The sequence below is a fragment of the Saccopteryx leptura genome, chromosome 6 (assembly GCF_036850995.1).
Source record: "Saccopteryx leptura isolate mSacLep1 chromosome 6, mSacLep1_pri_phased_curated, whole genome shotgun sequence".
NCBI classification, from domain to species: domain Eukaryota; kingdom Metazoa; phylum Chordata; class Mammalia; order Chiroptera; family Emballonuridae; genus Saccopteryx; species Saccopteryx leptura.
Genome location: NC_089508.1, coordinates 14,430,107 through 14,454,605, shown reverse-complemented (window position 1 = coordinate 14,454,605; position 24,499 = coordinate 14,430,107). Strand labels below are relative to the sequence as shown.

Sequence of the window (24,499 nt, the reverse complement as noted above, 5' to 3'; positions counted from 1 at the left end):
ATAGTGATGTTGAGCACCTGTTCATGTGCTTATTTACTGGCCATTCGTAGATCTTCCTTAAAGAAATGTCTCCCAGTTCTTGGCCCATTTCTGAATCGGGTTATTTGCTTTTCCACCTTATTTATCGAACACCTGCATAACACATATTATGTGCCAGGCATATCACTGTTAATTTTAACAACCCATGAGGCAGGTGCTGATTTTTCCAGGCACATTTGCCCGAGGTCACAAAGCCACAGGGTACGAACGAACCCAGGAAACCTGATTTCCATGCTTCTGTGTGCAATTTCTGGGCTCGTTGCCTTATGAAGAACCCTACTCCCATCAGTTCACTCCAATTCCCCCTGACAAGTCCTGGACATTTAGTTCTTCTCTGCTACCTGCGTGGTTACTTGGGGTCAAAAAGAACCCTAAGAGTTGAAAGCAAGGTGGCTCAGATCCAGGGTCCCTACCTGGGAGGCACCCCATAATGCTATGACTGTAAGAAACTGGGGCTCCCATTTCCCCAGAGGGCTGGGAATGGTCTTCCAGGGCTCTAATGGTTCCACTCAATGTATTCTCTGTAAGAAACTCACCGGTAAAGGACCAGAAGACACAGGCATAAAACTTGAAGACGTGTGAGCAGTTATTTTGAGGATAATGTGTCTTGAGGACTCGACGCCCAGGCAGATTTAAAAATAAGCAGGTTTCTAACATTTAAGGATGGGCCAATCTCTGAGGTTATTGAGTAAAAAGTCAACACTGTAAAAGTCAATTACACTATTGACAGATACTCTTACAAGGAGATTTCACATCATAATTATATGCAAAGGAACCCAGCAAATACAAGCTGTGTAATGATCAGCTAATAAAAGTAACACTTCATCTATGTCAATAATGGTTTCAGAGTTAAGACAAACAAACATGGCCTTTGCCACTCAGTGGAGGGGAAAAAAATCCCTGCAAGACAAATATTTTCACTTAAGGAGAAGTCGCTTAGACTCACACAGAAAACCTGTCACACAAAGCAGAGTAGGAAATTGGTCTTTAGTGGGTGCTAATGACTCGCTGGCCTTCCCTCTGGCCCCAGCTGAACTGATGGGGACAGTGACCCACAGGAAACGTGCATTGCCCCGGGCACCCCTGGTCAGTGCCATGTGGTCTGACAGAGGACATTTGCTGTTGTTTTTACTCTGTTAGGCTGTTTTCCTTTTAACCTCCGCTGAATTTGGTTCAATTGACACAAGCCCAAACTAAAAAGAAATTTAAATCACAGTGAATGTGAAAGAGCAAAATAAAGTTTTCTCCCCAAAACACTTCTTATTGGGTTTTACACAGACACCGATTCAGCATACTTTATGTAGCTAGTTTACGTTCATTGTTTCCTAACACCATCTCAGTGCCGACTATATGGAAAGCATTTGGGACATAAAGAGGGACTGGTACTACTAGCGAGGGTCCTTGACCTTACAGAGCTTGCAGCAGATCTCTGTCCAGTTTCTCTTCAAACTGCAGTGGGAGGTGCAGAATTTGGACAGTGAACCGGAAGTGCACGAAGGTTTTCTTTAACTAGTTATCTCCAGGCCAACTAGTAACCTGTCAGTTTCTGCAAACGGTGGTTGTGTGTTTTAATGAAATGATTCTGCTCAAACTCCTACACTCCTCAGGAAGGTCACTCTGGGACTATGCGTGCTTTGGTAGTGGGCGGGCTTTGGCCAAGTCACGTCATTGCGAAGCTACTGCCACTCAGCCCAGCCTACCTTTCCATACTCCTTCCTACAAAGGGGCCGGGCGGGGAAGCCACACTGTCTGCACCGCCTGGCTCCACGAGAGGCTCGGACAACTGGGGGTGGCACAGAGAGACCCGGAAACAGTGGAGAAAGAAGGGGCGTGCTCCTTCCTGTCCCTCTACACCCCAGCGACGCCTCCTCACCTCTGTGGCGGCCGTTCATTCCTTTAGTAGCTGCTGAATCCACTTTGTGGTTCTAAGACCTGGAGAACCGATTTCTCCACGTCCCCTTCAGGCACCTGCACCAGCAGCAGGAGCCTCGCCCCCAGAGACCCCTCTGGTCCTCCAGCACCCCTCCTCTGAGCTCCGAGAGGCCAGGCCCAGCGGGTGGCACTCCCGGAGGTGTGAGTCCCCGCTCCCAAGGGACCATTCCGCCCACTGCCCTGGTTCCCGAGCCCAGGGGCGCAGTGGCTTCCTGCAGGCTCCCTCCACAGCACCGAGCTCTCTTTCTTACCCTCTGGTTACTTGGTTAATCGCTTTCTACCTGGTTAGTGGCTCTTTCCCTTCAAGTCTCTCTGTCTGTATACCCGTTCCCAATTTTTTTTCTGTCTCTGGACGGGGCCCAAAATCAGTATTGTGGTCTCTGACTGGGGAAGAAGCTGCAGTGAGCAGCTCCACTGGATCGAGTAAGGGGTACCTTGTTTTTAACCAGAAACAAGGCTTTCACTCTTTTTTTTTTGTATTTTTCTGAAGTGAGAAGTGGGAGGCAGATAGACTCCCACATGCGCCCGACCGGGATCCACCCGGCATGCCCACCAGGGGGCGATGCTCTGCCCATCTAGGCAGCTGCTCTGTTACAACCAGAGCCATTCTAGTGCCTGAGGTGGAGGCCATGGAGCCATCCTCAGTGCCTGGGCCAACTTTGCTCCAATGGAGCCTCGGCTGCGGGAGGGGAAGAGAGAGACAGAGAGGAAGGAGAGGGGGAGGGGTGGAGAAGCAGATGGGCGCTTCTCCTGTGTGCCCTGACCAGGAATTGAACCTGGGACTTCCACACGCTGGGCTGACACTCTACCGCTGAGCCAACCAGCCAGGACCTAAGGCTTTCACTCTTTTACTGTAGTGCTTTGTTATCTTCTCACCAGAGAAAGAAAATCAGTATTTTTAAATAATGCCTCTAGAAGGTATTAATTAGTAACATTTGCAATACAGTGGTACCCGGAGATACGAACAGACCAACATAAGAATTTTTTAAGATATGAGCTGCAACTCGGTCCGTATTTTGTTTGAATTCCAAGCGAAATTTCGAGATAGGAGTTGTGATCGGGGAAGCTGCCGCTAGTTGGTGCACGGGGTCCAGTATCAGCAGTTTGATATACGAGTTGACTTGACTTACAAGCCCGGCTACAGAATGAATTAAATTCATATCTCAAGGTACCACTGTAACATATGCCAGGAGGGTAATAATTAAATGAGAAGGCAGCTCCTGCCGAAGACCAACAGGTCTGCGGAGTCTGTCCCCCCTACGTGGCTCTTCCGTGCCCGTCCACAGGGAACGGCTTGCCCCCCACGCACAGCCACGCCGGAGAGCACCGGAAGAATGCTCTAGAAGACGGACTGGAAGTCTACGCTTAGAAGCTGCTCATGGAAATGGACAGACTGTCACTCCATGGGAAACAGCCTACGGCCTCAAAGTCTTCTCAGCCCGAAAGGTGAACGGAGAGTCGAGGCAGAAAAGGTTTTAAGGCAGAGCAGAAAACAGAGTGCCTCGCTCACAACGCGAGGGAAAGGCACTGGGATTCCGGCGCCATGGAAGAGGCTTACCATTTACGAACTCAAAAACTAGAGATCTGAGGAGAACAGGAGAACAGGAAAGCAGGCAGAGAAAAAGACCCTACCCACGTATATTTTGGAACGTGTCACCATGTTGGGTTAGTGAAAGGGTAAGTGGTTTATAATTCTGTTACTCCTACCGAGGTCCCTCCTTAGGAAGTTCCAGACACCAGTGTCTGCCCTGAAGATCAAGTGACTTCCACCCTGGCAAGAATTGCTTGGTTTGCTGGAAAAACTTAAAAAAAAAAACCCAAATACCCCAAACACAGGCAAGTGGAGAGGCCTCCCGCGCTGATTCACATGAGGGAGCTAGGCCTTGATCTCCCTCAGGCCCCTAGTGAAATAGACTTTCTGGGTCGCTTTCCTTTGGGACATGAAACACTATGGAAACAAAATGGCCTTCAGGTGAGAACTTAATCTACAAGTTCAGGAAAAAGGCAGGGAGGTGACGCTGTGAAGGGACGCAGTGCAGTGCGGCAGGTCGCTTCCCAGCGAGCCCCTTCCCAGGGCCATGCCAGGTGATGAGGCGTCAGCCCCTGTCCTCAGCCAGCAGGCCACTCGGGACCAGGGGGACACAGGGTCACTCATCAAAGGGACCCAGCCATAGCAAAGGGTGGTGGGTTCAAAGGAGAGAGAAATGCATCTGGTGCTGGGTCGAGGCCAAGCCCAGAACAGGTGGGTTGAGGAAGTTCGGGTGGGCTGGGTCTTGAAGGACGGCTGCCCTGCGTGGGAGGCTGAGGGGGACCTGAGGGCAGGAAACGGGCTGAGTCAACGGGCAAGCACTGGGCATGTCTGGGGAACGCATCTGGCTGCAGGGGATGGGGGCATGGGATGGGGGTGGGGTGTCTGGGTGACGTGGGGGGGACAGGGAAGGTCCTGCCGATGGCTGGTGGCAGACGGGTGGGCAGGAGCGGGCAGGGAAGTGGCCAAGCAGAGAGGAGCAGGCATCCAGGCCGGCCCACGTGCAGGCTCTGAGCTGGTGGTGGAGCCCCGTCTGGGCGGCGGTGGAGAGAGGGAGGGAATGAAAAACTTCCCCAAGGAAAGAGGGGTCAGTTACTTCGGCAGGGAAACGATGCCGCCTGTTACACACAGACCACGGACCAAAGCACTCTGAACACGCAACTCTGCATTCTGGTGTTCACCGCAACCCCTGCAGAGGTAGAGGCGCGGCCCCGATGAGGAAACTGAGGCCGGCGAGGTCAGACACCCACCCCAAGTCATGGGACGGGTCAGTGACAGGGCTGCATCCAGGGCTAGGCCCGTCAGCCCAGAGTCCAACGAACAAACCTGCTCAACGTGTCCCTCTGCCCACCTTACCCTGCTGTCTTAGAATAAAAACAAACTTAATCAGATCTGTCTGCATCTCCTCATCTGCAGACAGACGCAAGATCATCTGATAGCCTGCGAAGGAGACGCTGGCATGCGGACTGCGGTCCCTGGGAGTTCTTTTAACTTAATTTTTAAAAACTCAAATCAGGTTTCTCGTCTTCACTCCTTAGAGGCTGGTTCTCTGCCGCGGCCCCCACCCCAGCCAGGCCTCCCCACCCCCGCGGGACACCCGGTGCCCCTCCCTCTACGAGGCAGGCCCTGCCAGCGAGGCCGCCCTTACCTCACCGCAGCCGTCATTCCGATGGGAGTGATTGGCAATGGCCGGACTCCGGGGAACAGGCCTCGGCTCAGGACCCGGGCTCCGTTCTGTATCACTCCCGGAGGAACTGGAAAGCAAAAGGGAAAAAGACACCGTGCGTGAGTTCCACTGTGACGATCTCCATGCTGACTCAGGAATTCTGGGTGGAGAGAGAGAGAGAGAGAGAGAGAGAGAGAGAGAGGGAGAGAGAGAGGGAGAGAGAAAGAGAAAGCAGAGAGACAAAGGCATAGAAAGTAAGCAGAGGCAGGCAGACACCACACACACACACACACACACACACACACACACACACACACACAGAGACAGAGACAAAGGTGCCGAGAGCAAGACAGAAAGAAAGATACCACACTTTAAGGAAAGAGGTCCGGTCAGCCAGGTAAGACCAAGAGCTTACAACCAAATTATCGATGCCTTGTTTAAACATAAAAAAATAAAAATAAAAGGTGAGTTTTAAGAGCGGGCTTCAAACATGATTTTCTTGGATTCACTAAACACAAGCGTCTATCTCCAGTCAGACCCGAACAAGATCTCAAGATCTCTGGCACAACTGAACGCAGGTGTCCAAACCAAATACTTCCTCCTGCTTCCCCATCCTGGTCAGAGGCCGAGCACACCCTCTGTCTGTCCTTATCCCACAAGGGCACAAGACGGCCAGAAATAAGAGCACAGCCGATGGTACAGGCCACGTGGCACCTCGGCGCTCACCGCACAATGATCGGGGCTGCCGGACCGAAGCCCCTCCTCCACGCTGTGGCCGGGACGAGGGTTGACAGCGTGGCTCTGGCTTCTGTCTCAGAGCCACCCAGAGCCCGCTCTGGAGGGCCCGGCTTGCTCCTTCCTGAACCGTCCCCCAAGCAAATCTCCTGGGTTCACCTAACAGTCCACCTTCTCTAACCAATCTCACCAGCCCTAACCTAACCTTCTTGCCAGTGGCCATCAGACCCTGTCCGTTTTCCATACAAACTCGCAGTGGCAACCACAGGAAACCCCTGACCCCTGACTCCTTCCGACTGCCCAACAGCAGTTCTGTCGGGTTCAAGCTAAGATTCTTACCGCACCTACCAGCACTCCTCCCTTGTCAACGGGGCCAGAGTGCTGCATGAGGTGAGAACACCGGTTCCCCTGGGATTTCAGTTCAGTTCTCGCGAGACTTTGTGCACTGTGCTTTTCCAAAGACCACACCAAAAAAAAAAAAAAAAAAAAAAAAAAAAGAAAAGAAAACTTTAGAAAATTATACATTCCAAAATGGAAACTACTCCGGATATTAAGTTTTTAAAGATGGTATTATTTGTGTAGAAAAAGTACATTCTACAAAATACACACGTACTTTCTTACACATCTAAATTCCAGGTCTCTAAGAGCATGTTTATATAAACATTCCAACCCTTGAACCACGCAGTATGAACGTCCACTCTTGAATGTGGGATGACGTTATAGAACGATTTTTGGGGGCGTTTTGGAGCTCTTGCTAGCATTTCTGCCATTTGTCTTATGCGGGTCTGCGTAAGGCTCTTTCTTGTCACTAGGTTTTACAAAGGGCGGGGCATGACAGAGAAGCAACACTATTACACAAAGTCAGTACTACTAGTGCTGTTTCTGACCATAGTTAATTGTGAAAGCAGGCTTAACTAGCCATCGAGAACTCCTCCTCATCCCTTACTATTAGCCTGACTGAAGATAATAGATCATCTCAGGCAGGAGACTCACCAAGCATCTTACAGGCATGAAACTTGTAATGTGATACTGCAGCTGATTCCCATACTTTGCTTAGTTGATGAGTTCTCTAAAAGAAAGAGTGTCTAAAATTTCTATTATCCAATTTACATGCTCTGATTTCAAGATCTCCTATAAAGCTGTAAGACAGTGTGGTACCGGCATTAAAGAGATCAATGGAACAAACTAGAATCAAGAACTAGACCCAACCATATGTGGTCAGCTGATTTTTGACAAAAGCATCAAGATAATACTATGCGGGAAGATCCTTTTGGAAAGAAAGGAACCTTGATCCTAACCTCATCCCATATATGCAAGTTAATCAGAAATGGATAATAAATCTAAATGTAAGAAATAACACTAGAGAGTTCTGAGAAGAAAATATAGGGAAAAAATACCAAGAATTCTCAAGAAAAGATATGCAAAGGCCAGCAGAACTCTGGGGTTTGCAGACAGGGCGCCCGTGAACTTGTATGCTGTCTGAAAGGACGGGCTTTCCATTTGCGTGTTTTGGGGACTGAGAGAAAGGGTCTTCCAACTTTTTTGCTGTGTGGTGCTTTCCTCAAAATAGTCAGATAACCACGGATTCAGTTTAAGTCGGATAACACTACCCAATATATCAGTCACTATGGGTCTCATCAAGAGCAGCAAGCAAATCTGATAGAACAGAGCACCTGATAAATATTTAAAACCCATACCATAGTTACAATTCTTGTCAGTAAAAATTATTATAGTCCCTTATACAGATCCTATCAACTAATGAATTAAGTGAAGGGAACATTGGGTCATCACACTTAAGTGGGATGGAAAAAGAATGAAAAGCAATGAAAATATACTAAGGTAAGTGCTGGGGCATACAGGGTGGAGACACCCAACCTAAAGTAAGGGGTATCTGGGAAGACTTCCTGTAGGCAGAGGAACAACATTTACAAGGCCTAGAAGTGATAAAAAGCACCATTTGCACAGAATCTAGACAGTGACTTTGCTAAAGCATCCTGCTTTGCTAATGCAGGAATGAGACCCGTTTGGATTTTATCCCACAGAGAAAACCAGTCATGAGGACATGGTCTTCAGCACAGTGGCTGAGAGCCAGGCTGTGGGGTCAGACGACCCAGATCTGCATCCCGTCTTTGTCATTTCCAGCCTGTGTCCCCTCAAAAAGCTACTTAAGTACAATGGAGGCAAAACATGGTATTTATCTCACAGAGTATTTGGAGATTTTACTGAGTTAATAAAGGCACGATTATTTAGAAAATTACATGTTAGTTATCAGTACCATTGTCACCATCAACACAATCAACATCCACAGATAGAGCGACCCTGAGGTGGCCCGTGCTTTCTCCATGCCAGGGGAGTCGCAAACCCATTATGAACGAAACGAGACCAGAGCCAGACCACGTCAGAAGGACTTGGCCATCTTTCAGGTTACAGAGTTGTCGAAAGAACAACAACTGCTCTTCTGCGGCTTCTGTTCCCCTGTCTCTATCCTGTCGGTCACCCTGGGACAAGGACTAGGGAAGCAATGGAATGTGGAGAGAGCAGACGGGAGCCATGGAACACACGCTCTCGGGGACTCTGGCAAAACGGCAGAATCGCCCGCCAGTCCACGCACCCCGATGACAGTGCCCCACGCCCACAGTCCTCTGCCCGAGTGCCCGGAACCTTTAGGCACCAGGGGCAGACCCGACAGGAAGCCAGTCCTCCCTCAACACCTCCTGGAGACCAGCTTCTTGTGACGGGCCTTGCCTCGTTTCAGCCTTCATGGAAGGAGTGTCCTGTGGTCCTTAGGAGGACACTTGGGACAACTTGACCTCCATCCAAAGTCTTGCCCCATCACTAGCTCTGTGGTTTTGGGCAAGTGCCTTAACTTTTCTGAGCCTCAGTTTCCTCACTTGTACACTACGCATAAATATGCCAACTAGGATTATTTTGAAGATTAAATAACACAAATTGCATAAACTGCTTAGCTGAGAGGCTGGCCCACCACATAAGCTCATCGTCACCATCATTGCATTCATCTTCCCATCATGCCCTCTCACCTCTCTAGCGTCCTATTACTAGTTGTCTGTGAGGCACAGGGCCTCGTGGGCTCAGGACACGGGGAGATTCTTGCAGGCTCTTGTGCTGTTTGTAGTTACCCCTTGCTCTGCTCTGCACTTACCCGTTAAAACATCTTCCTGATTGGCGAACTGTATTCACTCCAAAGAGGAGCTCAGGGACAGAGCTACCCCTGCGGCATTAAGAGGCTTTCCCTGAGCTAGTTCCTGAACTGCACAAGACTTCTGGCACGGAAACCGGACTCTTTCTTCTTCTGCATCCTGGAGCTGCTTCTCAAGTGAGCTGCAACGGCTCGGTGCTTGTGCCAACCCTGGCATTTCTCAGCCCTTGTCACTGGCAGCGCTCTCCACGTTGGGGATGGTGGATGCACCTGTCTGCTGATGCCAGAAACCAGCTGTGAGGCGGCACTGGTCCCTCATCGTTCTTCCTTTCTGTCTCCACCCGCCAGTGTCGGGCACATGGCTTCCGAGGAGGAATCACAAGGCCATCAAAAACATGCGAGAAAGGTGTTCCGAGGTCTACGCTTCACCGCCTTTTTTTGATTCTGGGGCCCTAAAGGGGCATGAGGTCCATTCCTCTGGCCCATTCCCGATCAGCATGTCTATCTTTCCGTCCCCTTCACTACGCATTTCCCTCAGTCTATCATCACAGCACATAAAGCCCCAGCTCTTGGCCACCGGCGCGCGCCACCCAATATAGTAAATCACACCTGGGCTCCAGCTGGAGAAGAGATGTAATAAGGTAACTGGACATTTACAATCAAGCCCCAGCTCGGGTGTGTGGCTCCCACCAGCAAAGGCACAGGCCTCCAGCCCCCGCCCTTTCTGTCACATCATTCGGCGCTCGTAGGCGAGGAGACACACATCGGAGACTCTCAACTTCTCGAAACCGGATGCCAAGGATATCGGCACCAGAGCTCGTCAAGTTAACAGACTGACTCTAAACTTTCTTATTTTTAACCAGCAAGAAAGTGACACTCACACCCAAGCGAGAGTCGAACCAAGCAGCACCGTTCACTGTGATCTGAACGTGAGCATCTTGGAGACCTAAAAAGAGTCAGTGGCACAAGACAAACGTCCCTCCCTGCCTCGCCTCCCCCGCCCCCGCACGTCCTCATCCCAGCCTACCCCCCCCTCCCCCCAGCATGCTTAACTCCCTCCGTGTTCAGAGCTTCTAAAATTAACCTCTGAGCTCCTACTGCTGCCCTTGGAGAGCAGCCCTGGCAAACGATACCTGAGGCCATAAGCTGAGCAGCCAGGTGATCTGACAATCCTTCCTTTCCCTAATGCCACTGCTGGCCTCTCCACCTGCCGACGACTTAGAAGGATGCTGGGGAACCGCCTGCGATAGGGGCACGGACTTCCTGGCGGTGGCTCTTCCCCCGCACCTGGTGCGCAGGTACATTTCCCAGTCCCGGGCAGGGCGCAGAACGCGCCCATTTCGTTGTTTTATTATCTAGCATTCCTCACTGGGAACCTTCCAACCAGGGATTATATAAGCCTTTGAAGATGAATAATTGGTGATCTGACTTCTGGCTTCAAAACAGTTCCTCCACCAGGGTTAAAGATGACTCACAGGGCTTGTCACAGGGGACGGCAAAGCCGGTCCTTAAGTCGACTCCAGAAGCTGGAAGCAGTCTACAGGCCTGCTTTGGTGAGCGCGGGGGCGGGGGAGGGGAGGCGGATGGATCTGACCAGGAGCATAACGCAAAGTTGAAGAGATAATGAGGCAGCAATGCTCTGCCCTCATTTTTCTGGAAGTAGCGTCCTATGGAGCAGGGGAGACAGCGCGGCACTCCCTGTCGAACATTTCCCTCTCTGCAAACTGGCAAAGTCGGGAAGAGATGAAGTCACCACCGCCAGTGCTGCTGGTGGGTCCGGCACACCGCACCAGGTTGGAGCCTGAGGTGGTAATTAGATGCACACTGGCGTCTCCTTGAAAGGGAAGCATCTGGCTGCAATGAGAGGCCGAAGGGGGGCTGTCAGGCCAGCAGCCGCTGGCGTCACGGCCATGCAAGTTCTCACTGGATTCCGACAGGCGGTAAAGAAACAGTGGAGCCAAGAAATGGTGGGCCATTCCTTTATTAAAGTCTCGCACCGGCCAATAAGCAAACACACAGTTTGGAAAACACTTCTTTTCATTCAGGGCTCCCAAAGCCCTGACACATTCTCTGGTTCCACAATCAGAAGAATCTTCTCTTTGTTCCTCCTAGAATCAAAGGCCCCAACCAGCCTCAGTGGAGCTCGCAAAGCTCCTCAGCTCTGGTTCCCCATCTGCACACCTTCTCTCTCTGCAAAACTGGCTTCTTCCTCGGCACCCAGCATTCTTTCTGCTCTCGCTGCCAAACTGCCTGGGTCCTCGAAGACCCCTCCTGCAGCAAACATGAGCAAAACAATGGCCCCTCCCAAGCAAGAAGGTAATCCACAATATGCAATCAACTCCCCTGCTCTGAGGGCAAGCACACATGTGGCTGCCTAGCACCATTTTTAACAATAAAAGTGAGCAAACTCAAAAAATACAAATTTTACAAACTCAATTGCCCAACAGGGGCCCACAGGAAGTCCTGCTCAAGTCATACACGGAGTGCTGGGCTCCGCTGGGGCAGCGAGGGGCTCCTCAAAGATCAAGGGCCTTGGTTGACTGGGGTTATCACAAGCTTCTTGAGTCGCTTCCTTTGAACGACCCACTCTGCTCAGACCCTGGCCTGTGGCCACTTGGCCAGCCCCGAGCTAGCTTTGCAGAGGTCGAGCGAGGGCAGGATAAAAGAGAAGATCTAAGTGGCCGCTGCCCGGTGATGTGAAGTGGACTGGGCTACGAAGGGCGATGACACAGGAAAAGTATTTCACGCTATCCGCCCAGTCTCCTACAGCTGAGAGTAACCGCGGTAGGCAAACCAGGCTGGTGGCCCCGCTCAAACAGGAGCATCAGCGAACCCAGGAGGTGAAAGCAAGAGGCTTTGTACACAGAGCGGGTCTCCAGAGCAGCCTGGGGAGAATGCAGGCAGGCTGGGTGCAGACAGGAACCGACACTCCCCAGTGTGGGCAGTGGGGGGACCCCAGCGCTTGGATGATACATGCACACATCCACGTGGACACACACACACACACACACACCCTGGGCAGGCTGCTCACACGCCATCAGGATGGCTGGGTGTCTGCCACCTTTGAAACTTTTTGCTAAGGAAGCCATTCTCACCATTTCAAAGCCTTGGGCAAAGCTGGTGACGCAGGAAGCGTCATCATGACAAGTCTCTAAAACTTCCCCCATTGGGGGGCAGGGTTCCGTGTCAAATCCCAGAATAAGAAACACTACACAGTGTACCATGGAAATAAAGGGAGGCAAAGGAAGGAGAAGCAGAGAAGAGCGAAGTGAAATCAGAGTGGATATGGTGCGCCCGTGTCCGTGTTTATCAGGAGTACACGAGCAGACACGCAGTGCTCCCGTCCGCCGGGCTCTGCAGCGCACTGATGACGCTCTACCTTGACCTCCGGGGGACTTTACAGGGCCTGGGGCCAGAAGGGAGGGTGAATAAACAGACCAGAGGGGAAGATGAGTAACCACCCTCTCCCCAGTCTTTAAATGTACTGTTGCTCCTGCCAAGGGCACCCCCTTCCACGACCTCTGTGGGTGTCCTGGCTCCCTCCTGCCAGGACCCGGGGCCCCTCCGGGCGTGAGGCGTCCACGGGCTGGGCTTCTCCCCGTGGGAAGGGTGAGGGAGGAAAGCCTTCTAAGAACCAGCCTCCAGCTTGAACACATGGACACGGAGCTTTGAATACTCAACTTCAGCATTTCGAAGTAAATCAGACTATGGATGGCCCCCCCCCCCAAAAAAAATAATTATTTACAGTCTGATGTTACAGTGAGGGAGAAGGGAGAAGTTGACTTAAGTCACGAGAACACTAAAAACCATGAACTTGTCAACTGATCAGGAAAAAACCCTTTCCCTGTTCTACCTGCGGCCGGGAGCCCAGGGAGACTGGCAGGGCAGCTGCTGAGGAACGGCTCGCGGCCGACCCCTCCGCCTCCGCCCTCTTCACTCCGCTCCTCCAGTTCGTCAAGAGTGTGGTTTTAAATCAACGATCGCTGTGTACAGTAGCCGGAAGCTACGGAAGGGACCAGAACCTTACACAGCTCTGATGGAATCAGTATGTTTCAACCATGACAAGTTACGTAACTTGATTTTAGAAGACATTTCGGGCTGTAACTCGATTGCAACGTGGCCTGCACTCTTCCTGCACTGTCACCTGAGAATGGAGTTGTTGTTTATTATTATTATTCTGTAACTTCCAACATCATTTAAAAACCACACGACAGGTTAACTGCGAGTTTAAAGGGCCGTGCCTGGGACGTTTCAATGGCCAGTGATCTGAGGTTAGCAAAGAGAGACTGGGAATTCCGCACCTTTCTTTAGGAGTGAACAGCAGCCCCTGGCCAAGGGACAAGTCCTTCCTGAGAATGCTTGCCTGTATCTTTGGGTTTGTTTTCTTTTAAAAAAGGAACTAGTAACAAAGGATGTGGTTAAATTTTTTACAGCCGTGGGAAGGCTGTGACGAGTGCAGGGCTGGGCGGGGTGGCCTGGGAGTCCACACCAGCCCGCCGCTCACAGAAGACAACCCGCTCCGAGTCTGAGGCTGGATGCGCCTCTGGGGGAACCACTACCGACTGCGACAGTGGAGGGTTCCCCTGGCTCAGGAGGCCACCCAGTCCTGTGTGAGCGGGAGCCCCCTAACAGGTGAAGTCCTGGCCGTCAGACCGAGCCGGGTGGGCGCCAGCCCCTGGTGCCGCGGTGGGGGGTCCGCGCCTCACGTCACCATCCTCACGCGGTGTGTTTCCTCTATAGGAGGCCGCAGAGCAGCAGTGTCCTGACCACGTGCCGCGCAGACCCTGGTGGACAAGTGGGCAGAATAACTGATCTCGAGTCAGTAGCACGAGGGGGCAGATACCGCCACGTGAGGTCATTCCTCATCACCACAGCAGTCCAGCTCCAGATGCGGGGAGAAAAGCATTAGGCAGTGGACAGGAAAGAAGTTCAAAGGGGGAAAAGATTCGTCTTGAGCTTGATATCGCTTAACGGCCGGCAGAAGGTGAAGAAGGCAGGAGCTCTGCTTAGCTAAATGCGCCCTGCCCCTCTAAGGCAGCACGGGATGCTGGTGGGGGTGGAAGGGGGCACCTTGGGGGCTCCATCTCAAGGCTATTCTAAGCCCCTGCACAACACGCACCTCAGCCAGACTTCCCTCTCCTCTCCAGCTCTACACAACAGTAGCCTGCTATTAATGAGATCCCCAAAGGGAAAGGAATTTCTAAAAATGGGCACCGCTCAGCTCCATGGCTGTTAAGCTGGCCCCACGTAGCGTCTTCCAGCAGAAACTAAAAACTCACAGGGACCATTCCTGCAGGAGCAAAGAAGGTCTCTCCGCTGGGACTCATTATAGGGTCTGCTTCCCTTCCCCCACGTCTTAAGCCCTGAAAATGATACTGGAACTTGGTCATCTTGGAAAAGCACCTAAGCATTCATTCATCCATATGCATGGCCGCATGATTATATGCATATGCATGTAATCATGCACTCGGGTCATTTTAAAGTGATTCTACAAGAGAAGTTCTACTGGAACATTAGTTCTTCCTGTGGCCTGGTATATAAATGAGAAGGTTAAGTTCACAAACTATGGTGCTGAAAGCTATAGAAATAGCTACTCACAACCTGCTTGTATCTCAGGGGGAGTATTCAAAAGCATCATGGCACTGGCAGCATCAATGTCAGGATCTGGAAAAATCAACCAATAAATAACATTATTTACAACGGGGCCAGGGTGTGTGTGTGGTTTTTTCCCCCTGCACGTTATAGTTTATGAATGCAACAGAGAAAAAAAAAATCCGGAAATTAGATGAGCTATTCCAAAGGTGACTTTCTTCCCACTATGATTTGAGAGGAGGAAAGGTATTCTAGCATAAGCTATAAAAGGAAGGTTTATACCTTTAAAAAAAAAAAAAAAAAGCATGGTATCTTCTCATTTTGCTAATTTCATAATTTGCCCTGTATGTTCCTGATCACTTGCTGGTCTATGCACCCCTACAACTTGTTCCCCTGGGGTGCAGGCGTGGGAGAGTGGGGTGACAATAGGAAGTTCAGCCTCAGGAATCTTTAATGAACTGGGGAAGCTCACAGCATCAAGAAGAGAAAGCATTAAACACACCTGCCTCTAGAGAGACACAAACAAGACGTCTGGTCATTTCTACTGGTCAGCAGAATGTAAATGGTATTTTACGAGAGTGTATGCATGCACTGTGGTAGTGCAGGAGGTGGAAGGAATGAAAAAACACACACTTAAAACATACATAAACAAATTAAGTTATGATGTTGAGAGCACAATGTCTGCTTCCACATTAATTATTGCTTTTAATATGGGGCCAAAAAAAAAAAAAATACTCATCACTTCATTGCTGTAATTCGTAATAGGTTTCTGACTCCTTACTGATCCACCGGTCGACAGATGGCAGGTTATATAGAGACAGAGAAAAATATTATCCTTTTATAACTAAATTCATTTTCCTTTGAGAAACAGCAGCGCGGCTGCTATGGAAATGAAAGTCACCATGGCAACAGTAAACAACCCCAAGAATGGTCACTGAATAGGCTGAAAAGAACATCTGCCCCAGCGCAGCGTCCCAGCTGCCCTGGGGCGAAATTCGCTAATAGTGTGGTGATGCTGCGCGTGACAGAAGCCGCCGCCTGTGCCCTGTCCAAATAAATGAAGTGTGCAATTGAAGTCGACATCAAAATGCCTGTCCTTGCAGATTACTACCTCCGTGTCCGCTAAACCCAATGACTAATGGTGGAGGGACGGGGGGAGGGGGAGTCCGCACTTGTCAGTTTTTGTACAAATTGCATATCAAAAATTTCAATTTACTACTAATGGCTTCACGGCACTTTATTTTGGGTATTATGCTTGAAAACGACTTTTCTACTGTTTAAAAAAGTACGTTTTTCATATTTTCTATGTGCAGTTTAATTCCAAGGGAGTGATGTGAAGTGGTAGAGAGCCCCACAAGTGATTAGTAATATAGATGATGCTGGGTTCCACAGGGCAATGTCTCCAAAAAAAAAAAAAAAAAATTAAATAAAAAGTAAAAGAGCTTTTACTCTGCAAGCCCCTTTTCTATTGTGCCTGCAGGAGGCCCATTACTTACACTCCATAATGGAGTGAAAGTTTATTTTAATAAGTGCATTGTATGAGAAACAGGTAAATTAACTTGTTTGGCAATTCCTGGGGTGAAATTCCTACAACAGCCATCGCCCCCCACCGACATGAAAATATATATTAGTTGAAGGATGAACTGAAAGACTTACAGCTCCGCTCACAGCTCCCGGGGTTCCCGCTGCCCCCGCCCTCCTCATTTCCCACAAGGCCTGTTGCCAAGACGCAGAATCCGGCACCCCGCAAGCCTCCCGAGTGAGCCGTGAGCCGTGAGCCGCTCCCGGGAGCAGAGCGAGGTGCCCTGGGGGGCTGGAGCCTTCCCCTTCTACTCCCTCTTTTTGGAAACAGTCCTTTCCTGTCTCCAGGCAGAGAAAACATGCCTGTTTCCTGCGGCAAGTCAAGGCTCTCTGCCATCTTCCAGAAGGCGGTTCCGCAGGCAACCCACGGCTGACCTGGCCCTATGGTCCCCGCCTCTGCAGGCGACCCTTACCCCAAGCTTTCCCGAACCACCAGGAGATTCGATCAGAGTGGAACGAAAGGAAACACAGGTAAGAAGTCAGCAGTCTTTTCCTATTTACTTTGCCAGAAAAAAAATGTGAAAGACATAATGAAATAAATGAGAGAGAAGGTAGAGAAAGAGACCTTAAATGAAAAGGCTTATCATCAACACTCCCATGAATTTCGTAGAACCTGACGGGCAACTTGAATACTTCAGAACCACGGAACACCCACCTGTGACCTCGCACAAGCCAATGAACGCACAAACTGAGTAAAAACAAGGCTTCAGGTCAAGCCCCCAACCCTTCCTTCCATCCCGCTCTGCCGCACCTGTGGCCTCCACAGATAAGAGTGCTGAGCTGCCTGGGCACTCCTGCTGGTCTCCAGGTATCTGGGAGTAAGGTGCCAACGCCCAGTTGTTGCACGAGCTCATTCATAATCAATTCCTGCGGCTCCCCTCTCCATTCTGAACGGGTCAGTTCCTGGGAGGGCATAGGCTTGAATACGAAACCCTATGGGCAGAATGGAACGGAGGCCAAGGCATGGGGTGTCCCCTCACGCCCCCCCCTCCACTCTGGGCATCTCGGCAGGCGAATTGGCACACAGCCTGAGAAAATGTACCTGTGTGTTTGTGCAAGTGTGCGCACAGTGACACCACAGTGGCAGTCCTCCTCCAGGGGACAGATACCGCGAGTGCCATCCTGGTGTACTGTTTGCTGAGTTCTGACAAATGTTATCCCAGTGCAACCAGGGCCATACTCAAGAGACAGAGCACAACAAAGATACAGATTCCCATCACCCCAAAGCTCCCCTGAGCCCTCTGCTGTCGTGCCTACCCCGCCCTGGTTCACTCCTTATTATGCTATTACGGACTGGTATTCCATTGTATGGGTATGCCACAGTTTGTTTATCCTCTGCAGGTGCACATCTGTGTTGCTTCCAGCTGTGGATTTTACTAAACAGAACAGAACAACAAAAACAACACAAACACACACAAAAAAACTGCTTTGAACTTCTGTATCAGTCGTTCACGAACATGTTTCCATTTCCCTTGGATAATTGCTGGTAAGTGAATGTGTAACTTTCTAGGGCAGCAATTTTCAACCGGTGTGCCACAAGAATTTTTATAACATGCAATACTGCCGGAACACTTAGTCAAAGGCACTGACCTCTTTTCCCTAGATTGTCAAATAAAAAAAAATGACAACAGTCAACACAACCACAGCCATCTGGTATGAATGCCCTGTCTTGAACCATAAGTATATAGGTCATATAATAGAGTTGCATTTTATTGGTCACACAGCATAATAAGTTTGCATCTGATTGGTTAATTCTTGGTACCAAAAATCCTTATGTACAAGTATAGATGGCTGATTTTTTAAAAAGTCGCTTCGAAGCAAATAGGGTAGGTAATTACTATTGCTATTAATTTTTGTAAGTCAATCAAATTTGTACCAATTTCTTTTTGTCAGACTGGCAAAAAATCTATTTTTTGGTGTGCTGCAGAATTTTAGCAATTGGTTTATGTGTGCCATGAGATAAAAAAGGTTGGAAATCACTGTTCTAGGCTGACAAACCCTTTTTCTAAGAGGTTGTACCGTGTGCAAAAGTTCCAGTTGCTCTACATTTTCACCAACACTTAACACTGTCAATCTTTTCAACTTCAGCGATTCTACTAGATGGGTAGTGGTATTTCACTGTGGTTTTAACTCAGACTTTCCTAACAACCAACGAGGTTGAGCATGCTTTCACTTGTCTTTATATATGTTCTTTGGTGACAAACCTGTTCAAGTTTGTGCCCATTTTATAAACTGAGCTGTTCAACTTCTGATCATTGTTAAGTTTTCTTTGAACGTTACAAACAGAAGTGATTTGTGAGATGTTTTTTTTGCCTCAGTCTATATCTTGTTCATTCAGTTTCTTAAACAGTGTCTTTTAATCAGCAGAGGTTTAAAATTATTATGAAGTCCAATTTATAAAGATTAAACAAAAAATAACTCAATGCATTTTATGTGTCCCAACTAAAATCTTCACCTACTCCAAAGTGGCAAAGATCGTCTCCAAAGGAGTAACTCTTACTTTCTCTGTTAGTATATCAACTATAATGTTATTTGGGTTCAACACCCAGATTTACAGGTGAACGGAAATAGAAGTAATCAACCAGACTTCTTCCTTCATCCAGTAAGCCGGCTAAGCACAGAACGCTGAGAATTGTGCAGACCAATACCAGACGGATCTTTACTGGCTCCAGGTATGTGGGGCAACACCAGGCAGCCCGAGAGAAGCCTTAGTCAGCCACACCTCCCTGCTCTTCACAGCCTAACATCCTGCGTGTGCTTCGGCGCAGCCAAGCATCTCCCCTCCTCTCCAAAGAGATGCACACGCTCTAACAGATCTATCGGATAGATAAGAGGAAGCTCTTATCTATTATTAAAATATCTAAGTTATCTCCCTTCAAAAAAAAGATCATGCAAGTTGTCTTTGCTCACTGTCAATAAAACATATACAACTAGGTGGATATAATTTGAAAAAATAAATGCCTTCCCCCTAACACCCGACTCGCAGATTCACTCTCTTTTATATATGTCCAGAAATTGTCTCTATAAATCTAGGCATTTAAATATATTCATTGAAATACTGACACCTATATTTATATGCATGCACATGTATCTTGTCTTTAAAAATGGGTTTTCAGGGGGAATATTTTTCTGAAAATAACATTTTTTTCCTTTTCCACCTTTTCGTATTAGTATAGGTGATCTGAAACTCTCTCGTGGCAACTCTGTGCATGGGAACACACCCAGGTGCTCTTTCTTTTAGACTGCGGACTCCCGGGAGGCAGACACATGGCGCTCATCACCTTTTACCTGTGCCTAGCATACTGCTTCTCCCCTCAGATCCTCCGCCCCTGGAGACACCTCCTCCTCCTCCTCCTCCTCCTTCCTATGGCCCTACTTCCTCCCTCCTGGCCCTCCTTCTGGGGTCCCACGGCCGCCTTGGGTAACAGGCTATTTTTCATGAGCACACTCTAGGTCTCCCTAAAAGCCTCTCAGCTCTCTGCGGTCAGGACAGACTAGATAAGGGTGGGTCGCACCTTCATGTAGCGGAGACACTCTGATGGAGGCAGGTCTCTTTGGCTGGGTGCTTTTGACCGAGGACGCTTGTGTTGGAGCTTTTTGGCTGCAGACTAGGGAGCTGTTTGGGGATTTGAGAATGCTTCTGCTTGGGAGCACCACAGACTCCGAAGGACAAAAGGTCCACGTCTAGATCCGGGGGAGGCAGATGGGGGATGGCTGTGTAAGATTTTTCCCTGGGCTTTTTAAAAGAGAGGGTTTCCCCCCCCAAATGGTGCAAGCCAGTTTAACAGCATAAGAAAAGAGAAAGCTATTTTGGCCAGGAACTCATTTTAGGAACAAAGATCCACTTGGCAGGAGCATCCTTCCTGTTGTATCCCTGGGGAACCGGGGTGAGGCTGGGGGGTGCAGGAGAACAAAGAAGCACCAATCTCTCTATTTTTGGAGTGCAGGAGGTGTCTCCCAACAGGAGCGAGCTCAGCGTCCCAGCGCAGGAGCCCGAGTCATCTCCAGTGGCTGATTCAGTATACCACCGAGCATTCATTCCGTCACGGACACTTCATAAAGTCATGACCATCTTCAAAACGCAGCCAACCTCAAATCCCGTATTAAAGGAAGTCCTCCTCCTTTCTCGTGCTTCTGTAACAAATGTTACTTCTCCCCTAGACTGGTTCCCAGGGGCCTGTTTGGCTTTTCCTCTTTAATACAGTTGTCTTATCACACTGCCTCTCCCCTGTAGTACAAGACCAGGAAACGGTCACACGTTACAGATGCTTTCAAACCCTCTTCTCCTGAAGGTACACCCGCAATTATATTATGCCACCGTGAGAGAAACAGGCAAGAAAGCTCCGAGGACCAATGGTTCAGCTCTGCGGATTTAAAAGAACTTTGCCCTTTCATCTCTCCGAAGCGTGGAGATGGTTTCTTTCGAGCGTGGGAAGAGGGTTTTTCTCTGTGGGTATCATGGGAAGAACACTAGGCAAGGCTGGAAGGTTCTTGGGTTCAAGGGCTGGGTCTGCCACCATGTAACGTGCCCCTCATTGTGGGTGTGAGTTCCTTCCTTTGAAAATGGTGCTGGGTGGCTACAGCCTTGGGAGGGGCTGTAGGTTGGTCTTTCATCTCATTCCATACAGTTCCTGGCTCCGCCTATAATGTCCCCTGACTTCCTCCACCTCCCTTTCTGGCTTGTGGCTGCCAGAACCTGGGATTCCAAGGAGGACCTACCCAATGGTGCCTCTGCTCCAACACTGTGGTGACAGTGAACACTCTTAGTCAGGCTGGAAGAACAACACCCTTTATCCCTGGAAATGGGGCCTGTCACTCTTAGCATCAGCTGGGTACACGTCAGAGCCAGCCACCCCGCCCAGCCTGGGTACTTTGTGGGTTTCCTCTATGGCTTCTATGTTCACTGCCCCTCCTCTGGGATCTGCCATCAGAGGGAAGTGACTGCAGAGTCCATAGATCTTAACAAACTCAGAATACGAAGGATGGCCGGAAGCCCATGGGTCAATCCTCACTGCCGTAAAACTGCTGTAAAAACGTGACACCATCCTTAGCATCTCTGAGCTGGCTGATCTAACAAAAGGATAACAAAGCATTTCCCCTATGCAAAGCCTGAAAAGTACAACCAACCATCGCTTTCCTCTTAAAACTTATTTAATTTTCTATATATGTTTCTCTATTTCTCTCTACCCCCGAATACCTGAAATGTTTTACAGGATGATGCAAGATATTCATTTAATGGAATAAAAGAGATTCAAGAAGCATAAAAAATACCAAACCACGGATGACACACCTTCAAAAAGAGGCACACCCCAAGGTGCACATACCCTCTCGCAATTCTCTGCAGGAAAATCAGTCCGGCTACGAGGGCTCCTCCTCACCTGCCTCGTTCACTGCTGTATCCCCAGCGCCTAGGACAGGGCCTGGGACACGGGGGTGCTAGATAAACAGTCATTGGAAAAACAAATGGATGGCTCGTCAGATCCAGCTGTCTGCTGAGGCTGCTGTTGCTGACCCTTAGGGCCTCTGCCTGTGCCCTGAAAACTCTAGAAAACCAGCCGCCAGCCCTCAGGGGCGTCCGATGTGCAGGGAAGGGACAGAACCATGTCTAGTAAAAGGAAACCAACGGCCTGGAATGCCACCCAAAGAGGCCCATCAGAACAACCAGTGCTCCCTAAAAAGCCTTGGTCATCTACGGCTTCAGTAGGTCTTAGTAGGTCTTTCGGTTTTGATTATCTTGATCCACTTTTCCGTAACTCTACATGAGAGTGACACGTCGGAAAGTGACACATTGGTTAATGCCTAAAATGAAGAGAAAAATACAGCCTGGATCCACTTTTAGAGCCAAGGGGATAGGAAATAGATTAAGACAAATAAATATCAAGCAATAAATGAATGAAAATCCCAGATGAAGTGTACACTTCCTGGGAAACTGCGAGGAGATCTGCATGGTTTCATTATGCACACTGTATACTAAGTCGGCGGCTCTCAATTAGGGGCGATTCTGTATCCCTGCCCTCCAAGGGCATATGGCAATACCTGCAGACGCTTTTGATTATCATGAGTGGATGGGAGGGAGAGAGAGCTACCAGCATTTAGTGGGTAGTGTGGAGGGCTGCTCCTCAACATTCTAGAGCAGGCGTCCCCAAACTACGGCCCGCGGGCCGCATACAGCCCCCTGAGGCCATTTATCCGGCCCTGCCACACTTCCGGAAGGGGCACCTCTTTCAGTCAGTGAAAGGAGCACTGTATGTGGCCCTCCCACGGTCTGAGGGACAGTGAACTGGCTCCCTGTGTAAAAAGTTTGGGGACCTCTGTTCTAGAGTCTACAGGCTTGCCCCCCTCAACACGGGATCACCCCAAATATGGAAGCGCCGAGCTTGAGAAACCCCGTCCTAAGCTTACATACCTGTGTGCGACGGTCAAGAACAGCCGTTCTTCGAATCAAATGATCTCAGACTACATCAAAAGTAAACAAATAGATACAAAATTCACTTTGTTGTCGACATCTTTTTTTTCCCTTCCTTTTCACAAAATCCCTAGGCGTAGGTTAAGAGAGAGGATATCTACGTCTGCTGCTTTGAAGCCGCTAAAGTAGGAGTCGTACCCGTCGGCCGCTGTTGCAATCAATCAAGATATCTACACCGGCCGCCTCTGATCTGAAGGCAGCAGGACAGGGGAGCACGGTCAGATCTCCCGAGGTCACTCAGCACAGGGACCTCTTCCCCTGCCCTCTGGCTGCGGGTTGTTACGATGGCATTCACCACCGCTATGAACTGCCAACATCTGAGCGTTCTCACAGCCAGACGGGACAGAGTGAGACCGCTGAGCCCGGTGGAAAATCTTCACGACTGATGGGATTTTAGGGAATAAAAGCCTCCCCTGCAAAGACTGACTCCAAGCTGTGACTTCAAAAATTGTCTTTAGGATGGGAGCTGGAGTCAGAGGATGCCAAAAGCAGCCCCCTTCTCCTCCAAAAATAATCGACTCGAAGAGAAACTCCAAACCCTTGCTACTCTGCAGAAATGGGGCGAGTTAAAATGAACTACTAAGCAAGCTGACACGAACAGCTGCTGGTTGCAACAAAAAGAGAAGCTAAATCAAGTGGGGTGGGGAACAAGAGCAATGATCTATACATGCATCTTAGGTCTTTTTTTTTCTCATTTTTCCGAAGCTGGAAACGGTGAGGCAGTCAGACAGACTCCCGCATGCGCCCGACTGGGATCCACCCGGCATGCCCATCAGGGGGTGATGCTTTGCCCCTCTGGGGTGTCGCTCTGTTGTGTCCAGAGCCATTCTAGGGCCTGAGGCAGAGGCCACAGAGCCATCCCCAGCACCCGGGCCATCTTTGCTCCAATGGAGCCTTGGCTGTGGGAGGGGAAGAGAGAGATAGAGAGGAAGGAGAGGGGAGGGGTGGAAAAGCAAATGGGCGCTTCTCCTGTGTGCCCTGGCCGGGAATCGAACCCGAGACTCCTGCACGCCGGGCCGACGCTCTACCGCTGAGCCAACTGGCCAGGGCCGCATATTAGGTCTTATCTGGCTCCTTGTTCATTCATCTTCACAGACTTTCTCAGCTTAAACCCAGCGACTGGTGAACTCTAACTGAGGCTGAACGGGTCTGAGGCGCAGCGTCAAGGTCGCCTCCGCAAATGAGGAACGCACTCATCCGAGCTGGTTCCACCACCAGTGCCAGCATCTTCACTCGTGTGTTAGCCCTAACTCCGTGTCATGCACCTCAGGCTGGGAGTCAGATGCCAAGGGCTCCCTTCTCTCTCTGTCTCAGATACTCCATCTCTAAGGTGGTGAGAGGGTAGCTGAGCTGGGGGGACCCCAGGGACTCCTGCGCTAGGAGTCAATCACTGTCCCTGCGGCTTCCCTGCTTGAGAAAGAAAAGGACGCTCATCGACACTCTCCAAGCAGACGCGCCCAATGTCTGCCTTCTCTGGGCAACGAGAAACATGTTAACTTGGATGTCTTCTGTGTCCCGAAATTCTAATGTCCTAATTGCTTCTGTAAAGGGGTCTGCACTTCATTGCCTGTTTTTCCAAACCTGTGCTCCCAATGGAACACAACCCCTGAAGCCCTCCCCGGACCTCCCTGGGGTCCACCCCTGTCCTCTTAGCCAAGACGCTGTCACCTGACCACGCCTCCATTATCTGGCACTCTCAATTTTCCTCGTGGCCATGACCAGTTGATGGAGATCTTTTAGCAGCTGCCTGGGAGCAATCAGAAAGGAACCACGTGGACTGAGACTGATAACACAAAAGGGTCT

General features: G+C 49.8%; 1 protein-coding gene across 5 annotated transcripts in view; it reads right to left on the bottom strand.

Annotated features, from left to right (window-relative positions):
• The window catches only part of FOXN3 (forkhead box N3), a 409,075-nt gene that overhangs the window by 18,455 nt on the left and 366,121 nt on the right, over window positions 1-24,499 (bottom strand). For 3 of the 5 annotated variants that reach the window (XM_066387948.1, XM_066387949.1, XM_066387946.1), the window contains 2 exons: window positions 14,656-14,721; window positions 5,148-5,253 (listed from right to left, as the gene is read on the bottom strand). In XM_066387948.1, the coding sequence (XP_066244045.1) occupies window positions 5,148-5,253; window positions 14,656-14,721 (172 nt within the window). The remainder of the gene's footprint in view (window positions 1-5,147; window positions 5,254-14,655; window positions 14,722-24,499) is intronic. The other 2 variants (XM_066387950.1, XM_066387951.1) reach the window with 2 other exon arrangements.